The sequence below is a fragment of the Talpa occidentalis genome, unplaced genomic scaffold (genome assembly GCF_014898055.3).
Source record: "Talpa occidentalis isolate TD23 unplaced genomic scaffold, MPIMG_talOcc4v2.1 talOcc4.12, whole genome shotgun sequence".
NCBI lineage: Eukaryota > Metazoa > Chordata > Mammalia > Eulipotyphla > Talpidae > Talpa > Talpa occidentalis.
This window is the reverse complement of record NW_023601212.1, coordinates 45,785,691-45,805,168: the sequence shown is the minus strand read 5'-3', so window position 1 is coordinate 45,805,168 and position 19,478 is coordinate 45,785,691. Positions and strand designations below refer to the sequence as shown.

The 19,478-nt window shown below is 45.6% G+C and overlaps 1 protein-coding gene across 11 annotated transcripts in view; it reads left to right on the top strand.

The window, feature by feature from the left end:
• EPS15L1 (epidermal growth factor receptor pathway substrate 15 like 1) overlaps nt 1-19,478 on the top strand; it is an 80,104-nt gene that overhangs the window by 47,154 nt on the left and 13,472 nt on the right. For 8 of the 11 annotated variants that reach the window (XM_054693340.1, XM_054693339.1, XM_054693342.1 and 5 more), the window contains exons 17-22: nt 4,064-4,187; nt 5,037-5,087; nt 6,162-6,298; nt 10,768-10,828; nt 11,805-11,887; nt 17,425-17,557. In XM_054693340.1, the coding sequence (XP_054549315.1) occupies nt 4,064-4,187; nt 5,037-5,087; nt 6,162-6,298; nt 10,768-10,828; nt 11,805-11,887; nt 17,425-17,557 (589 nt within the window). The remainder of the gene's footprint in view (nt 1-4,063; nt 4,188-5,036; nt 5,088-6,161; nt 6,299-10,767; nt 10,829-11,804; nt 11,888-17,424; nt 17,558-19,478) is intronic. The other 3 variants (XM_037506082.2, XM_037506085.1, XM_037506084.1) reach the window with 1 other exon arrangement.

Below are 19,478 nucleotides of genomic sequence, written 5' to 3'. Positions count from 1 at the left end.
TGTGTTGTTTCTCGATGGATTTTTTTTGTGCTCTTCCTTTAACAGTTTGGCTGGCTCTGTCTCCTCTGCCTCCCAGTGTCTTCTCTGCCTCTGGAGTGTCTTTTTTGAGCCCTTCTCCTGGTCTATGTGCTTTTGGACACCTTCTTTGCTGCATAATATGTCTCTCTCTTAACAAGACTTGGCCCTTTAGTTCATTCCTTTACATGTTTCTTTCCTCAGTAGCCAAGTACTCAACCCCACAAATCTACAGGGAAGCTTACGTTTTCCCCAAACTACTTTAAAGGCATTGTGGGTGTTCTCACCTTCTGCCTCCCACAGGCTCCCTCTGCCTTTCAAATACCCACTCCTATTTAGGAGTCTGTAGAGGTTTCTTGTCCATTCTGGGGCCCTTTGCAACTCTACTGTCTGCATTTAGACCATGAATATCAGTTTCTCATGAATCGTGTGAGGCAGGACTGCCTCTTGGCTCTCTGGCTATTGCGGTGTGTGCCTCAGCTTCCCAGCAGACTCCCCTTGTCTCATCTGCCTTTGTTACTCTTGCTCACCCTGTTCCCTTTTTATTCATGAATACCTCACCCTTAAACTCTTCTGCATGTTTTGATACAATTGGTTTCCTTGGATAAAAGTGGCAGTGAAGTGGCAATTCCAAAGTGGCCCGTGACACCCCTCTCCCCCCATTGTTTACCTTTATTTTTAATTATCTCATAAGTGGGGCAAAGTTTACATGATAGCCAATTGTCTCAGGATGTTGATGTTAGATATGCTACATAAAATTTGCACCCAGTCTCTGAAAGAAAAATGATATTTATCTTGTATAAATACAATGTTTAAAAGCATCTTTTTGGGATTTGTTTCCATTTCTTAATAAACACATTAAAGAGGGCTTTTTGTTTACTCCTGAACATTTCAAGACTGCTCCAGAGACGGGATGAAAGGGATGGGCTTAGTTCTCTAAGACCAGTACAATCACAGAGGTACATTTCAAGTTTTCTAAGACTGGCCAGTTTTACCAAAGTTACTCAGTTTAGTGCTTTGCTCACACGGTATTACTTTGTCCGAGTATCACAAAATTGCTAAATCCATATATATATATATATATATATATATATATATATATATATATATATCCTCTCCTTTCATCTGAAGTGATAATACTGGCCTCTTGCTCTTGACGATAGCTTCCTAACCAACTCATGTCACAGAGAAGAAGTTAAATCATCTCAGACTGACTTATGCCTAATTGAGGGCTCATCAATTGGGAAAGATTGGGTTGTCTGTCATGTCTGACCCATGGGGGCCTGCTCGAGCTGGTGTTGTAAACTCTCCAGTGCCCATTATTAAATAGAAGTTTTGTAAGTTACCTTTGGTAACTTGAAATCAGCCACTATGGGAGTAATTACACCCCGGAATTGGCAGAAGTTCACAATCAGGGCTTTCCCCACCCCTGGAGCTTGGGTTCCCAATTTGCCCCTACCACATACTCTTTCTAAGGTGAGGGACTATCAACAGATGCCTCTGGTGCCCTTCCAGGCTGTTCATATCTATTTTCTAGGAAGTCCAGAAAGTAAGACTGGTCACTGAACTTGCTGTTGAAGGTATTTTAGCTTTGCTGAGGAACATATCCTCCAAACCTGTGCTGATCTTTGCCTGGTAGACCACTTTTCACTGGGAAGTGGCTAGTGGATCATGGCACTTGTAGCATCTGTGGTGGGGAAATCTAGTTTTCTGCTCTGATTATGAAATGGCATCAAACCACAGTGGTTACCCTGTCAACATGAACCCTGCTGGAATCTTCTTGGGCTTCACATTTAAAGGGGGAGGCGGTTGTCTCCTCAGGCAAACAATTGTTCCTGAGAGGTTGCAGGCCCATTATTCAGCTCAGGTGGCTTGTGGCTCAAGCCCCAGGATCTTTCTCTTCTCTCGTCTTCTGCTGTTTAGTAGTCTTCCAAGTGATAGTTGAAAACATTAACAAACAAATAAATACAAACACAACCAACTTGTAAATCCACACCAATTAAAAAGTAGTAGGAGCTTCTATTCTGAGTCTAAACTGTCATTCTTAATACACTGCTTTGTCCAGAATGTTACTTCTCTTTGTCCTCCTTCTGGAATTGTCCAGCTGCCTCCCTGTGCAGTGTGAGGGGTTTCTTTCCCACTTTGGTCTCCCAGCTTCCTTAGATCAGGACTTCTGAGTCACACTTATCTGTGTCCAAGAGCCCCATCGGATGCTTGTTGGGCATCTGCATCTTGTGATCCTTGTGCTGTCCATGCCAACTGGGGGTGCAGAGCTTGGAAACCTGTACCTACTTGCCTAAGAACCCGGCTTGGTTTCCCCCTTGGGGAGCCCTGTGGTTGGAGTATCCAGATAATTTTTCCCAGGTAAGAAAAATCTGTAATCATCCAAGGGTAGGGGTGTTGGTCACTTCTTCCTGTCAGCCCAGCACCTGAGCACCGTCTTCCTCCCCCAAGGGGACAGCCTGGGTCTGCCAACGCCTTAGCAGGGATTTTCCTTTGATACATTTGGTGTCATTGCTCTCAACATTGTCCATATTTTTTTGCGAAAGCCCCAGGTCTTTTCTTACTTAGTTCTGGTCAGTTGGAATAATGGATGCACTCACCTGGCCCAGCATACTCACACGTTTGCCAGACTTGGCTCATTGAGGGTGTTGTACTCTTGTGTGTCACAGTCACAGAAACCTTCGTGTTTTCACTGAGGGTGTGTCTCTGGTCACCAAAATAGATTCTGAATTGCTAAACCAAGTGCATTGTTCCTGTGCATATGGCCAGCCCCCTCTCTCAGCCCTTTCCACATGTGCTGTTCAGAAGCAAATTTTTTTTTCTTCTGCTTTAGATATACTTGTTTGTTTCTAGAAATAAGTGCTTTTTTAAAAAAAAAATGCAAAGTATTGAATATGCTCTAGTGATTCTAACTGCATGAGTTCTTGTTTCCTCCCAGGATGTAAAGAGCCAGCGTGCTTCTTGGTGTGGAAATGGTGCTTGTTTAAATGCCCACTAGGTATATACTCACTGACAAAAAGATGTTGAGGGTAGCCACACCTTTGAATGAGGCCTATAGCTACAACTTTGGGGTGGCTCCTTACACTTTCTTTTTTGAAAATTCCAAAAATACTACCTTTTTTCTGATTCAATGATTAGAAGAAATTTAATTGTGGTAAAATACACAAAACATAAAATTTACCATCTTAACCATTTTTAAATAAACTGTTCAGTAGTGCTAAGTTCATTAGCATTTTGTGAACTAAACTCCGGAAATTTCTCATCTTCCCCTTAAACACTCCCCAACCTCCAGCCCCTGGCACCCACCATCTTACTTTCTGTCTCTAAGAACATCACTCCCCTAGAGACCTCATGTAAGTGGAATCACACAGTATTCATCCTTGTGCATCTGACATATTTCACTCAGCACTATGTCCTCAAGGTTCATTCATGTTTAGAATGTATCAGAAATGCCTTCTTTTTGAGGCTGAACAATATCTCAATTATATAGTCATGCATTGCTTAACCATGGGGGTACTTTCTGAGAAATGTGTTGTGTGTGAATGTCATAGAGTATAATTATACAAGCCTAGATCACACAGCCTACTACACATCTAGGCTACATGGTACAGCCTGTTGGGACCACCACTATGTATGAGATAGGTCCATTGTTGTTGATTGAAATATTAAATGATGCATTACTCTTTAGACTATAACTCTTTTTCCACTCATCTATTGATGGACATTTGGACTGCTTCCACTCAATGATTTTTAAATAAGCTTTTTTGGAAGAGTGTCAGACTTACAGAAAAATTGTAGGCATAGTGCAGAGAATCCCCACGTCCCAGAATCCCCATGTCCCAGATCCAGCCTCCTCATTGCAAACATCTTATGTGGCAGTGTCAGTGCATGATTATTAGCTAAAACCCACATTTCTTCAATGATTTTAAAAAAACCAACTTTTAATTTCACTTAAAAGGGAAATGTGAGTTAGGTATAGAATTCTATATTGTGTTTTATATCTGAAATAATAAAATCCCTGTCCTTTCTCTTCACAAAATTACAGGATGATCCTTTCAAAAATAAAGCCTTGTTATTTAGCAACAATGCACAAGAAATGCATCCAGATCCCTTCCAAGCTGAAGATCCCTTCAAATCTGACCCATTTAAAGGAGCTGATCCTTTCAAAGGTATCTCACTTGTGGGAACCCCCTTCCACATGGAAAGGCTACTGTTTAGCATAATTAGAGATGACCCCATCTGAAGTGGAGGAGGAAAGGGATTTGAGCTTAATGAACCCCTTGTGTTTTCTGCCCTATTCTAAGTAGAAAAAATCTGAGGCACTGGGGTACCTGGAAGGGTGGGCTCCAAGTCCACATGATGCCCCATTAAAGCTGAGTTGACCCTGAAACAGATCTGCATTCTGGTCCCCCAGAGGGCAAATCCTTCCCTGTTCACCTCACAGGGTTGACAAGATAGTCAGATGGTATGATTGGAGATTATGAAAGTACCTAGTAAGCAAGAAATTCCCATAGCATCTCAGGTCTCAACCTTGTGAGCTTCCTCTAGAGCCATGCACAAGTCAAGAATATCAAAGAATTCTAGAAACGACATTTCCCACATTTCTCTTTTTTTCAGAGCAGAACAGTATTTCCAGGGAAGCTCTCTATAGGTTTCTGAAAAAAAAAATTGCCGAGACTGGGTGAGGCCAGTGGGACTTCTTCCCAGTTCTCGACTGAGGTTGAAGTGCCATAGGTTGGGCGGTGAAACAGGCAGCTCTCCACACTCTTATGCTCTAGGGCTGGCATGCAGATGAGGAGGGGGCATCTGAGGGAGGTGGGAGGCAGCTGAGACAAAAGTGACACCCAGCACAGAGGGAGTGTGTGCTGGCTCTGCTGCACTTTCCTGGCCATTCTGCAGGGAGCAGGCACCTGTGCTTTCATTTTGCCTTCAATGTCTCAGATGGTGTTGCTTCTGTGCTCCTACTAGGATGCCAAGGACATTTCTAACAGGCATCTCAACATTCCTCTCTTACCTAGGTGACCCGTTCCAGAGTGACCCTTTTGCAGAGCAACAAACAGCTTCAGCAGGTAAGAAAGGCTATCATGAGTTGTTCACGTTGAGGGAAATGGACAGATATCTTCCAGCCTCCTCCCGGGTCTCCTGTGATGTGGCTCAGGGGTTTAGTTTCTGAGGGACCTGGTAGTGACACCATCCTTCTGGTTAGTCTGGTGCCCTTTTGCCTGTCTTGTACCAGGAAGAGTAAAAATAGAGAAGAAGCTGCTGGTATCAGGCACTTGTTTGGTCATGCCTGGGGAATCTAGATCCCTTGTGCCTGCTGTGACACTGTGGCGGCATCAGTGGTGTCCATACTTGGTGGAACTTCTGTCACCACATCCAGAGTCATAGCAGCATAGATTGGGAAGGATAACTGGCACCTTACATGAAATCCTAGAGTCCTGTTTCCTCCTGGTGAAAGTGGTTTTCGCCCTCATCCAGTCACTGTGTAATGGGTCTTACCTAGGTGACCCGTTCCAGAGTGACCTTATCCGAAGGGAAGGAGCACACTGGGTGTGGTGTGGGGACTATGCTTCCTGTTTGTTTATTTTTATTGAGGTGAAATTCATATAGCACAAATGAACCATTTAAAATTCAGTAGCATTCAGCACATTTTAGCACATTGTGCAGCTGTCACTTCTATCTAGTTCCAGAACATTCCATCGCCCCAAGGGAAACCTCATCCCTAGGTACAATCACTTCCCATCCCTTTCCTCTAGGCCCTGACAACCACTAATGTGCTGACTGTGCATTTACCCATATTGTTTATCTTTGCTATTTTTAAAATCTGCTTTGTTGAGAAGGATAATTTATACACACACAAAATTTACCTAATTTAAGTGTATAATGAGATACACTTTGACAAATGTGTATAGTCGTGTGGGATTGAGAACATTTCCTTCATTCTGGAAGGTTCCCTAATCCTTCCCCACTCCCAGGTCCCCGGCAACTACTGACCTCCTTTCTATCACTATGGTTTTTACCCTTTCTTGGTAGAGCCACATAAATTGCATCGGTCAATTAACATGTTCTTTTTATATTTGGGTTCTTTCACTAAATGTTCTTTATTCATGGAGAATTTTTTCCTTTTTACCCCAAACACCTAGATCCATTTGGAGGGGATCCTTTCAAAGAAAGTGATCCATTCCGAGGCTCTGCCCCTGACGACTTCTTTAAGAAACAGACAAAGAATGACCCGTTTACCTCAGACCCATTCACGAAAAACCCGTCCTTACCTTCGAAGGTGAGTGACACTGGGAAGGCGCGGATGATACCTGAGTGGCACCCGAATGAAAGCAGCCCTTCCTCTTCCTCTGTGACTTAGGGCATCATACTTCTAATTGCTCGTTTGGCTTGACAGATATGGGCCTTGTGTGTTGCGTGAGGCTGTGCAGGTACTGGATCACTGGCCTAGTCTGTTTCTAGATATCATGGTCACCAGTTCCTGTGAAGGCCACCTGGTCCTATGAAGCAGAGTGTCACATCCAATTCTTTTCTGTGCCTCCATTACTTAATGCAGGACACCAGCTCTCTGTTCTGCTGCCCCACTTTCTCTCTCCCAACAAGGACAATACCAGGATAAAGCACCACATACCCCCTGCCTCTACACACCACACTACCATTCTTAGAGCACAGTGCTGATGGGATCAGGTTGGGATCAGGTTGCCTCTGAGGGCCTGGTCACGCACGAGAAGCCCGTATTTGCAGCCTGGCAGCACCTAGTGTGAAGACACACACGGACACCTGTCCCCCAAAATGTAGTAAACCACATGTTCTACACAATGATAGGCTGACCAGACTGGGTCACATTGGTGTCAATAAAGGGTTAAAAAATAAAAAAAAAAAAGGAACAGAGAATTTTTGTGTATAAGTGAGGGCAGTTTATATCCTCCCTTCATGTTCTTACTACATCTCTGTACCCAGCTTTTTAACTTCTTGGGCTTTCCTTTCTTCAGAGACCTATGGGTCTATAATTCTAGTCACAGAGATCCTGGAAGGTAGGGAATAATTTGTTTTGTTTTGGTTTGGTTTTTTAAAGATTTATTTACAAGAATTTATTTACAAATTTATTTATAAGAATTGGGGTACAGGCCAGAGATGCAGGGGGTGAGAGGATTCACCAGAGAGAGAGTGGGGAACAGAACGGGCAGACTGACTGAATACACTGCTGAGGGGAGCAGCGGGCGAGACAGGAGAGGTCTGTCCCACCATGTGGGTTTCTCCCTGGCCGGCTGGGAATTGAACTCATGCTGCAGTGGCTGCGAATTGCTTCATAGGTTGCATCTTAACCCCTGCGCCAACAGGGAGGCCCTGTGGGGATTAATTTGTAACATTTCTGTCTATAAGTTCTGCTGTGAGAGCCCCCTTTGTTCTTGGTGTTAACCAGCTGTGTTCTTACTATCAATTTTTTTGTCTTTTCTACGGGCCAAATTTTTTTTATAAACCTAGTTTTGACTGTTAATTTTTTTTAATGGTTTGTTTCTCTTTCACTGACTTCTGCTCTTTATTAATTCCTTCCTCCTACTTTTTTTATTAGTACTTTGCTCATCTAATTTCTTAGGATCCAATCTCAGATCATTGAATTTAGACCTTCTTTTCTAACGTAAGTTTCAAAACTACAAATTTTCCTCCCAGCATAGCTTGGGCTACATCCCTTACATTTTAATATGTCGTATCTTCATTGCCATTCAGTTTGAGATATTGTCTAGTTTCCCTTGTGATCTCTGTTGAACCACAAATTATTTGAAGTATGTCATTTCATATCTAGATACTTGTTTTTTTCCCATAGATACAATGTCGATTTCCAATTATTTTATTGTTATTAGAGAATATATTTTGTCTGTTTCCAATCCTTTTAAATTTACTGTGACTCATTTTCCAGTCTGAGTTGGTGAACATATCTGTGTAATTTAGGAGAAGTGTATCTGCGGTTGTTGGGGGGCATGTTCTATAAATGCTGGTTATGTCAAAGTAGTTGATGGTATTGTTCTGTCTTTTGTTCGTTTGTTTGTCATTTAGCTCTACCAGGTGCTAAGGTTTATGTGTATGTTAAAATCTCCTATCATTGTGGAATTGCCTGAATCCCCCTTAATTCTTTTTGTTTTTCCTCATATATTTGAAGCTTTCTCAGGTACTTACACGTTTATGACATTGTGGACCCTGAATCAGTGACCTTTTTGTAATTATAAAGGGTTTCTTTTCTCCCTCTGGTGATATCTTTGATTTGAAGTCTATTTTATCACATTAAAATAGATGCTTACTCTTTGCATGTTATCTTTTTTCCCATCTATTTATGTTCAGCTTATCTGAGTGTTTATATATGAAATGTCTTTTGTAGCAGTGTGTTGTTGGGCTTGTTTTTCTCTCCAGTCTGGGAAATCCTTGCCTTTTAAATGGAATGTCTCGTTCATTAACATGTGATACATACAGTTCTTGACATAGTTAGATTTAAGTCCTCTATTTTATTATTTGCTTGTTTTTTTATTATGTTTTATTCCTCTTTATTCCTCTGTGCCCCCTTTTGTATTCTTTTGGATTACTTGAATATTTTCTAGAATTCCATTTTTTAGTATCTGTCGACCTCTTTAATTATACCTTTCTTTATTATTTTTTAGGGATTACAATATACAGTCTTCATTTTCATAGACTACTTGAAGGTTGACATAATGTCACTTAATGTAAAATGTAGAAAACTTGCAGCCATATAGATCTGTTTATGCACCTCTCCTAACCAGCAATCATAGCTGTCCTATGAATGCAATACATCTAAGTATATCATAAACTCCACAAGATAATCTTGTAAATGTTGCTTTTATTCATAGTATTTTAAAGAGGGAAATAGATGTCTTCTATTTTTTAATTTTTTTTCTGAAAAGATTTTATTTCTCTTTATGGGCTGACTCAGTCTTTCTTGACAGCTCCCTTACTTGGTGGCAGCCAGGACGTTGCTCAACTCCTCTCTTTTCCTCTAGGCATGGATGTGTTCCCTTCCCCACACCCCCTTCCCCACGACGCGTGCATGCACGCACACACACACACATACTTTTCTTGATCAATTTGAAGGTCCACCTGTCCTTGGAGACCTTGAGCAACTCTATGGTATACCACTCATATGGGCAAAACCACACACCACCTGGGTCATGCCCTGCAGCCCTTGTGAGGTCACAGCATAGCACAGAGCCCTGACTGCTGCTCTACAGTGGCTACTGTGGCAGAAGGAACGTATCTTAATTTTACCTACTTATTTACCTATTTCAGATCTCTTCATTCCTTTTCAATATCTGGTTTCTACTTGAAGAACTTCCTTTAGTAGTTCTTGTAATCAGGGTCTACTTTTTGTCATTCTTGAGGGTATTAGTGCCCTGTGTGGTATTTTTTCTTTAGGCCCTTCTAAGATGTTGTTCCACTGCTATCTGTCCTTGATGGGAAGTGTCTTTTTTATAGTTGTTTCGCATTTGTGAAGTACTATTTTTCTGTCAGCTTTCAAGGGCCTGTCTTTATTTTTCTGTAGTTTGACAGTGAACTGTCTGAATGTGATTTTCTTTGTGTTTATTCTGCTTAGGGTTTGCTCAGCAGCTTAAATCTATGAATTACGTCTTTCACCAAAATCTGTAAGTTTTCAGCCATTATTTCTTTCAATGTTTTCTTTTTCTGCCATTTTTCTCTTTCTCCTATTTCTGGGATTGCACACATATTACACCTTTTGCTGTTGTTATCCACATAGATCCCTAAGGCTCTGTTTTCATCACATTCCTTTTTCCTCCTGTTTCTTTCAGATTGGGTCATTTCTACTGATCTGTCTTAATTTCACTTTTTTATTTGTTGTTTACTTTGTGAATTATTTATTCCAGATATTGTACTTTTCAGTTTTAGAATTTCCATTTATCTCTTTTTTATAGTTGCTATTTCTCTGTTAAGCCTCCTAGCTTTCCATCCACTTTGAGATATTTTCCTTTACCTTATTGAGCACATTTACACTGCTTTAAGGTTGTCTTCACCTGAGAATTCTAACATCTTGGTCATCTGGGGATTGGCTTCATTTTTTTGAGAACCCATTCTTTAAGGATCCATTTTTCTGGTCCTCTATACGTTGAAAAATCCTACACACTGAGAGTGCTCTTTTGTGGAGAGTAGATTCTGTAGTATTCCTCCAATGAGTGGATCGTTTTGTCTCAGCAAGCAGAAAACTTGGTGAGACTCACTCTGCAGACTTTCCTTGTCAATCTTGTTCTTGTGGTCTTAACTGCAGGCTGCTCCGAGATTGCCCACCACACACAACTATGGGTCAGCCCTAAGCTTGGAAGATGTGTCATGGAATCAGGGCTCCCATCTTTTTTGTCTCTTTTCCAGATGTCCAAGCCCTTTCCCACAGCTCTGTCCGCTGGTCTTTAGGCCAGAAAATCAGTGAGTTTGTTATTGGAGTCTTAGCTGCCTAATACCTTTAGATTGTACCTGTCAACATGGAAAACTCAATCTTGTACTGTTTTCTATTGCCAAGTTTCAGTTCTCCCTCAGGTGGTTGCCTATTTTTTTTTTTTTTTTTTTGCATTTTGTCCAGAGTTTACAGGTGTTATCCGCTGGAGCATTTATCTGTTGGGATTTTACTCTTACTTGTCTATGGCGACATCAAGATTGTTTATGGTTGAATGAATGGATGATGGAACAAATGACCTACTGTTTACTTTCCCTCTCTCCTTCTCTCCTTTCGTTTAGCTCGACCCCTTTGAATCCAGTGATCCTTTCTCATCCTCCAGTGTCTCCTCAAAAGGATCAGGTGAGATGATGGGTTATTTTCCCTCTGACTGTTGGCAGTGGAAGTTTCAGTCCAGTTAGTATACATTCATATCCCACACTAATGTGTCCTCAGTGTTTATGTCATTAGTCAGTGGCACCTGGAGCCTTACCTGAGACAGTTAAGCCAAAATCAGTACCCACTTGGCTGCCTACCTTCCCAAACAAGAGCTGGTATTTTTCCAGAAAGAAAGCTTGGCAGTAAGAAGTAATTCAGTGATAGTGGTGATTTTGGTTCTCTACTCATTCCTCTGCATAAATCTTTGTTTTGTACCTTTGGATTTTTTTTCCCCCTTAAAAGAAAGAGTACTGGCTTGTGCTCTGAGGGAGATAAAAATTATGGACTCCTCCTCACTATTGAAAACAGAACCTGCTTGATCTTTGCTGCCTTGCCTAGCACTTTGCTTCTTAGTTACAGAGTGTGATATTCTAGGGGTGTGTGTGTAAAGGTAAATCACCCTGTCAAAGGAGAAAGAGTGCTGTTCACAGATGATCTTCCCATATAAGTTACGTGGGAAGCATGGTGTGGAGAGCCTTCCCACATAATTCATATGGGTGGTGGGTCACAGATGACCTACCCACATAAATCATGTTGCTTGCTTCTTGCCCCTAACACCTTCCCTCCTGACCTAGCAGGGCAGCAGGCTTTGCTTCCACAGGGCCCTTGTTGCTCCTTTAGTGGCCATGAACAATGCTGGCTTAGAGCACTGAGTTCCTTGGCTCTTCCCAGCTGGCTATCACAGTGGGAAATTGTCTGGCCAAGCTGTGCATCAAGCACCAGCCAGAATCATTGGGGGTGGAGCCCTTTTTGAGGGCTCTTACATGCACTGGCCAAGAAACACGATCTTCCCTGTTCTCCTGCAATGGGCTGTTGAGTATGAAGAGGCTGCACTTGCCCTTGACCCCAGGAGATATGTGATTGACTGGCCTGTAACTGCCTCTGTTGGTGCTGCTTGCAGGTCCCTTCGGAACATTAGACCCCTTCGGAAGTGGGTCCTTCAGTAGTGCCGAGGGCTTTGCTGACTTCAGCCAGATGTCCAAGGTAAAGCCCCTCCCATGGAGGATCTGTACCTCTGCCAGTGTCTTTGTGATTTTGTCGTGGTCTTATTGTGGGCTGCCAGGCTTAACTGTTTATGCCACGTATGTATTTCCCCGCCACCTTTCAGTTTGAAATGCCTCCCCACATTGTAGTTGTGGGTAAGCAGGCAGGGTCTAGAATGCGCTTGTGGCTCTGACTGGACCCATTTCCCTCCCCCTGCTTCCGCTAGTGTCCTTTGGTGCTCAGTGGGGTCTGATGGCCATTGGCTCTCAAGCAATGATGTCATCGCTGTGACTGAACAAGCTTGAGAGGGTGTTTAGACAACTAGGACTGGGGAGGGGAGCAGGAGCCAGGCCTGGTGGGTAGCTGAGGCTGGCAGGCAGGAGGCACCCAAGAGAGTGGTCCATGTGTCTGGAGCTGTCAGTCTGATGGAACTTATGAGGGGTATGGGAGTGACGTCTGGGCTCAGAGGAGAAATACACTAGGGAAAAGTAAGCTGTTCGAGGACCAGTCACATCCACTGTTGGGCTGGATAGCATTTCTCTGGTCCCAGTTTCATAAACTGTCTGTGAGTGCAGCTCCACATTGTTATTTCTGGAGAGAACACTTGTGGGAGGTGGGTTGAGGGTGAAATCTTGGATGCAGCAACAACTCATTTACTTTTCTGAAATGGCAAATCAAGAAATAATAGAAAACCATGATCACTGTGACAAATTCCAGAAGAAACTGCTGTGAAATCAAAAGCACTGACCTTGGTGAGTGGGAAAGGTAGTGGAAGGGTCTGCTCTCTTGTACTTTTAATATCCCTTAATTTTAACTGAACGGGAGTGTTTCTCTAAGAATCGAGGAAAGCAGTATCAAGTGCCATCTGGGCTTTGAACCTTCCCACAGTTGAAGACTGGTCCTTTTAGATGCTGCCCACTTTTTCCTTCATTCCATGTCTTTATAGATGTCCAGGTTGGGGGGGAGGCAAAAGCAGAACACAGCCTCTCCCTAATTGGGGAGGTTCATAGTCAGAGAGGAATCTATGGGCCCTGAAGGCAGTGAGGGTAGGGAGCCTGGAGTATCCTTGGCCTCAGCAGCCCACAGGGAGAACTGTCCTACTGTCCTGTATCAGTCACTCCCTCCCCCCACCCCCTAGGCATCTTTTTGCTCTGTGTTCCCTCAACCCCAGGAACAAGTGATTATCTGGGTGCTGCATGCCTGTGGTTAGCAATATGTGATTGTGGTGCAGCTTCCGAGAAACATCTGAGATGCTGTTTAGGTTTTCAAAGAAGGGTGTGAACATAAACTGTCAAGGTAGCAAATCCTGCTCTGGCCAGAGGTGTAGTGTCAGTGCTTGGAGGAGAAGGAGCCTCCATCCTTGTAGGGAAAGATTGTAACCTGGACAGTGGAGACTGCATTGGCCAGAGACACTAGGGCCATCAGAGCCTCCTCCTGTGTCCATTGTTCCCACTGAGCCAACAGAAAACCAATCTCTGAGATCAGAAAACTTCAGCCACACGGTGGCAGCAATCTCCAGCGAAGGGGTTCCAGTACGTTCTTGAGTCTTCGTAAGTGGTCTTCTACCTGCTGGAGGCTGGCCCCAAGGTAGAGGGCACAACCTTGAGTCAGTGGTGGCCAGAGCTAGGACAAGGATGAGCACGTGAGCCAGGCCCCTGCTTTGAGAAGAGTCCCAGTGGAGGGCCTGCCTCTGGCAGTCTCTGAGTATCCAGTGGCCTCAGAAGAGCCGAGCACGGTGGGGCAGAACCTGGCCCACCAGTCTGACTGCAGTGTGCGCTCAAGTTGTTTTTCCCTCTTTTAACTCTTGTCTCCTTGTTCTTGGGGCTACCATCAGACTTTACACACATGACATGTGACTTCAGGGCCATCATCCCTTCCTGTCTGTAACACTGGGGGGACGGAGCTCTGGCTTGGCTGTGGAAAATGTGTCCCCTGCCTCTTTGTTTTGTTTCCACTATCCCATTAGTTCTGGTGGCATGTCACCTGTGTAGCTAAACACTGAGCCCTAACCTTACGGCTCTGTTTTTCCCTTTTGGTTCTCTTTCTGTTTTTCAAGAACAACATAGTGTATATAAATAAAAGGCTGAAGGAAATGAAAGTAAGGTGGTAAGAAGGTGTTTTTTTCTTTTGGCTTTTTTTTTTTTTTTTACATTGTCAGATTCTCTCCATCTGAAGGGGGTGGGGAGGCAGTTCCTACTGGTGTCTTTCTAAATTCCACCTGGAATTGAGTGTCCTGTGTTGACCATTCCTTTAAGGGGTACTTTGGACTCTTAATTGAGTTCCCTCCAATGCCTAAAGAGATTTTTCCGGAGCGTGTTGATCAGAAACTCTTATTATCTTGCTTTAAAAACAAATGCCCCAAAATAGATATCAGGGAACATCTGAGAATGAAAACAAGAGTTGAATTTCATGAGTTAACCCTCCCCCATGAAAAAAACCACCTGTGAAAGATATAGCTGGTCATTAGCCCATTTTTGTTGTTTTGCAGTAATTCCCAATCACATTTAGGGCTTTTTCTTAGAAGTTTAAACTTGTTTACGTTCAACAGATTGTTTACACTGTGAACCCCAAATGTGTCTCTCAGAGCTGCTTTGCACGGTGGCTTTTCTGTCTTGTCTTTTCCTCACACTTTACTTGGTTCCAGCCCAGAGATTACCTAACAGCTTCTCACTGAAACCCTTCTAAAAATAGCGACTTTCCCTGCAGCCGCAGCCCCAGTAGGAGCAAGTCCCAAAGGAGAAGACTTGGGGAGATTGAAGTCATGAAAAGTGACACAGGCCTTTGGGTATTGAAAGTGGGGAAGTTCACTGTGTGGCATGCACAGCTGGAAGGCTTTCCTGTTGGAGTGAGCCTGCTGCTCTTCAGATTTAAACAGAAGAGGGGCTGCGTAGCTCTCAGTGTTCCCAGCCAACTGGAAGGTGGCTGCAGCTCTGTATGGTGTCCCAGATCTCACAAGTTGTGAACTCTGAGCAAGCAGACCCACAAGTTACACCAGGTGTAGAGTGGCCCAGGCCTCCTCCCCAGCTGAGGGCTCGCACCAGTCAGGGCATCTGTGTGGATACTGGTGGACAGGGTACCATGTGCTCTATATCAGGGTGGTTGCCCTATCTAAGCAGAAGGGATGTGTTCAGAGGGCTCTGGCTCTCCTCTGTACCCCTTTCCCAGAGTTGTGCCTTCCCAGCACCTAAGACAAAGACTAGATTACTCATAGGGCCTCACGCTGCCTCTGCACTCAGAAAATGGATTTGATTCCTGCCCTGACGCAATTGTGGGGATCATCTGAGCTCTCAGTGCAAAGGGTGGAGGAGGAATGAAGAACCAGTGATCCCTCCCTCCTTCCCTCTCTGCCTCCTTTGCCCTCATGCCCTTCTCAATGATACCAAACAGGTTCACACCGCATGCCTCATGCAGCTCCCTCTGGGAAAGTCTCTGTGGGTGTGGATAATGGAAAGCAGCAGAAATAAAGCATTGGTAGCTGATGGGCCTTTGCAGATTCTCATAGGTGTCTATACCTGTGTCCGTAGCATAATGATCACTGTGTGATTTGTTGCCACGTTGTCTGGGTGACATTGCCTTCTTGCTGTCAGCTCTGTGAGCCAGGGCCTGCCATCATTGTTATGTCACAGATGAGCAAACTGAGGCGTGCTGTGGTTTGGAGGTGGCAGGGCTGAGACGGCCCTTTTCTCACCATGGACCTCCTGTTGCACTGCCTCCTCCCACATCCATATGTCTCTCCCAAAGATCTGAGGCTAGAGAGCCTAGAACATGGCCCCAGATCTGCTGGAGGGGAGGTGTGTGCCAGATGCTCAGGGTAGAGCCCAGGACCCCTAGTGGGTAGTGGAAAATGCTGTCCTGCCCTCACTACCACTGAGGTTGTGGCGCCTCTCTGTGCCTCAGTTTCCCTCTGAGTAAACGGGAAGTGGCAGTAGGACTTCTCCGTAATTTCTTGGGCCCAGATTTTATAAGAAAGTCCCAGAGTGTGCTTTTGTTTTCTTGTTTTGTCTTCTGTCCCCAGGTCTGCCCACTAGGGACAGAATCACATGTGCTGCTCCCAGAGCCTTCCCTCTAGCCTGCCAGCCAGACCACGGCAAGCCTCCTTTCCTTTGTTCTTTGAGAAACATGTTGGTGTTCTTACCCTATTCCCACCAATTTCTTTTTGTTTCTAATCGTGATATAGCTCCTTTACTTTTTTCATTATTTTCTGTTTTAGTAAAAGTGGTCCCTGCCCCCACCCCTATAGAAAGTCATCTTCCTTTGCGATGCCTGAGGCCCCTCACCTGTCATCCAAGTGAGCCGGCCATCTGTGACTCATCCGTCTGTCTGTCTGTTGGCGGAGGTTTGTCGTGCCTGGCACTGTGCTGGCGCTTATGGGAGAGTCGCATGTGGTCTCAGGTGCGCTGCCCATCAACTGTGCTGGCCCTCCAGACCTCCTGGTAGGTGGAAGGGGCCGGGACACTCATCAGTGCGGTGTGGTTTGGTGTGGTCACACATGCCCTGTCAGGTCTCACGGCATATCGAGTGGGAACAATTGGCCGGAAGGGGTGTCAGGGAATGCTGTGGAGGTGGAGTGACGTTCAGTCAGACTCCAAGGAAGAAAGGGGACTCTAGTTGGACTGGGTGGGTTGACTGCCTCAGCAGGAGACCCACGTGTGCAGAGACCTGGAGGTGAGGGTTCAGGGAACTATGGGAACTATGGAGTCATCAGAGTGGCATAGAAGTACCTACAGGGATGCAGTGGAATAATTAGGTTGCGGGAGGCCAAAATAAAGACCTTCTGGACCTTGAAGAGTGCTGGAGTTGACTTTGAGCATCAGGGTCACTCAGCATTACTGACTCATCTACATATCCACCCACCTGTCATCTACTTACCTACCTACCCATGAACCCATGCATCTCTGTTTTCGGTAGTGTGGCCTAATTTGGGTTTGAGAATAGGGCTGGAGGAGGTGGAGGTGGTCAAGGAGGGTCAAAGGTGATAGGAACCTGCTGGAGACAGTGTTTCCATGCTGGTGGCTGGAGGGTGTGCTCCAATCTGACTCACTGAGCGGGCACTGGGCCTGGGGGCAGCTATGGGGCATGAAGGATCTGCTGCTGTCCAACCTAGCACCTGGAGCTGCTGGTCAGAGTGGCGGTGGCCCTGGGAGAATGGGAGTTCCTCAGATAGTATGAGGGTGAACATCTCTGAACCTGAGTGGTAACCTGGGGACCCCCTAGTCAGGTAGGACCTGATCCCCAGGCAGGAAAAAAACATGTATCAGGACAGCCCTCTCACAACATGAGTCTATTGGAGTATGCCCACTCTGTTTGCTGCCTGCCCCCTTGCAGGCCAACTGACCTCTCACAGGCCAATGACCCCTGCTGTTGCAAGTGGAGGAAAGTGTGGGCTTGTGAGGTCCTGGGTCCAAGTGGGAACCATGTGGCATAGCCTGGAGGGTTGGGGCCTAGCCAGGCTCTTGTACTTGGGCGTTGACTCAGTGGATATCCACTGCCCCCATTTTAACAATGTTTTTGCCTCTCTTTCATGTCCTCTCTTACAGCCCCCAACTTCTGGCCCTTTCACCTCCTCCTTTGGAGGGGCAGGATTCTCAGAGGACCCCTTTAAAAGTAAACAGGACACTCCCGCTCTGCCTCCGAAGAAGCCTGCTCCTCCGCGGCCTAAACTGCCCAGTGGTCAGTACGCTTTCTTCTCTCGTAGCCACCTGCTCCATAGCAGGACGGCGGGAGGACGAGGGCCCCTCTGTCCACCAGCCCAGGGCAGAGCAGAGGCCACGGGGCCTGCACTTGAAGCAAGATGGGCCCTTAGGTCAGGTCCTTGCTGGCAAACAGTGCTGGAGTGGCTCTTGCCTCCACCCTGCCTGCCCTCATCTATCCCATGGGTTCTTGGCTGTGGGGCTCTAGGGAAGGCCTCAGAGGATCCAAGGCTCAGTGCCCTCCTCAAAGCACCTTGTTAAATGTGACATCAGGGCCCCTCACTCTCCTCCTCGACTGGAATTCTTTCCCAAGTTGGCTCAGGAAGGGCATGGGGTAGAGCCAGCAGCAGGGCCGACTGTGGCCACCTCCTTGATTGGTGCCTGGGTAAGGGACTTTTTAAGGCTGGGTGTGGGGGACGGAGCAGGGGCAGGGATCCCCCTTAACTGTATTTGGGCTGAGATGAGGCAAGATGATTCCACAGGTGACTCCTGCCACAGGGCTTCCTACAGATCCTTCATCTGCTGGTTATAGCCTCAGACCTCAGCCCGGTCCTCAGGAGAGCTAGGCATGTCCTGCTGAGGGTTCTGAGGACTTTTCTCATGCATGTACACACTCTTATGTGACAGCAACAGCTCCTAGGCCAGTTTATTAGAAATCTAGAGCCAAAAGCAATCGTCAGGTGGCAGAGGATTCACTGCCTTTCCTGATCTCTCCCCTACCTACTCAGTGTCTCTCCAGTGCCCTGGTCAGGATGTCTCTTTCCTTCTGTAGTCTCCAGGCAGAGTGTCCCTAACAGTCCCTCACCTGTGGGTGCCACAAAACCACATGCCCCGTCCTTCCTTTGAACAGGCCTTCTATTCTGACCTTCCAGTCTTAGATGGCCTCTCCCTTTAATCTGCTGTGGTAGGGGTAAGGTGACTCCATTTCTTACCCCATCATCTCTGAAACCTGGAGTGATCACCTGTCCAAGACAGTTCCTACCTGAGGCCTACCTGTCAGTACTGGCAACAGAGGGGGAGGTTTAAAAGGCCCCCTCTCTCCTGTCCCCTAGGTGACCAGGAAATGGGAACTATCTATACTGCCTGGTGTGACCACTGATGAACAAGTCAGGAGGGAGTATATGACCCTCAGGCCATGCGGATTTATAACAGATGTTCTGTGACCTGTGAGCAGAAACACCTGCATAGAAATAATTTCTGTGAACACACACCACAACGTCATTTACCTTAAAGGAGGAAACTCAGCAAAGGCATCCCTGCCACCTGCTGAGGTTGCATGCCCCTCAGTGGCTTCCTGGGACCCATGAATGTCACCTATGGGAGTGGCATCCACCTCTTTACTGCACTGAAAAATAGGAACAAAACAGGCTCATGCATACATGTAGACTCATATACACAGAAGCATAGAGGTCACACACCACTCACACTTTTTGTATGTGTGTGGCATACACATTGCACACACACACAGAGGCATGTGCTAGCACACAAAATTATGTGCCCAGTCTGTACATTAGTTCAAACATGGCAAACACACATGTGTACATGCACACATGCAACGTACAGTCCACAGCCTGCACACACATGCACATTCACCCCCACATGCATCTCACCCAGTGCTCACACAGATTTCATGTGCACATATGACTATATATGCAGCTTGCACACACATATCCTTGCACACACATATTCTGAAACACTGCAAACATGCTTGTGTGCATGCGCACACACGTACATGAAGGTGCACACGTGTACACACATGCAGAGCAGCACTGCATTTGTGGAACCTTGGGCAAACATACTCTACCCACAGCCAGGAGGTGTAGAACTTCACTTTCTGGTCTTCTTGGAGACTCATCGGCCCCTTCACCTCCCCCTGCACCCTTATGGGATCAGCTTGTGAA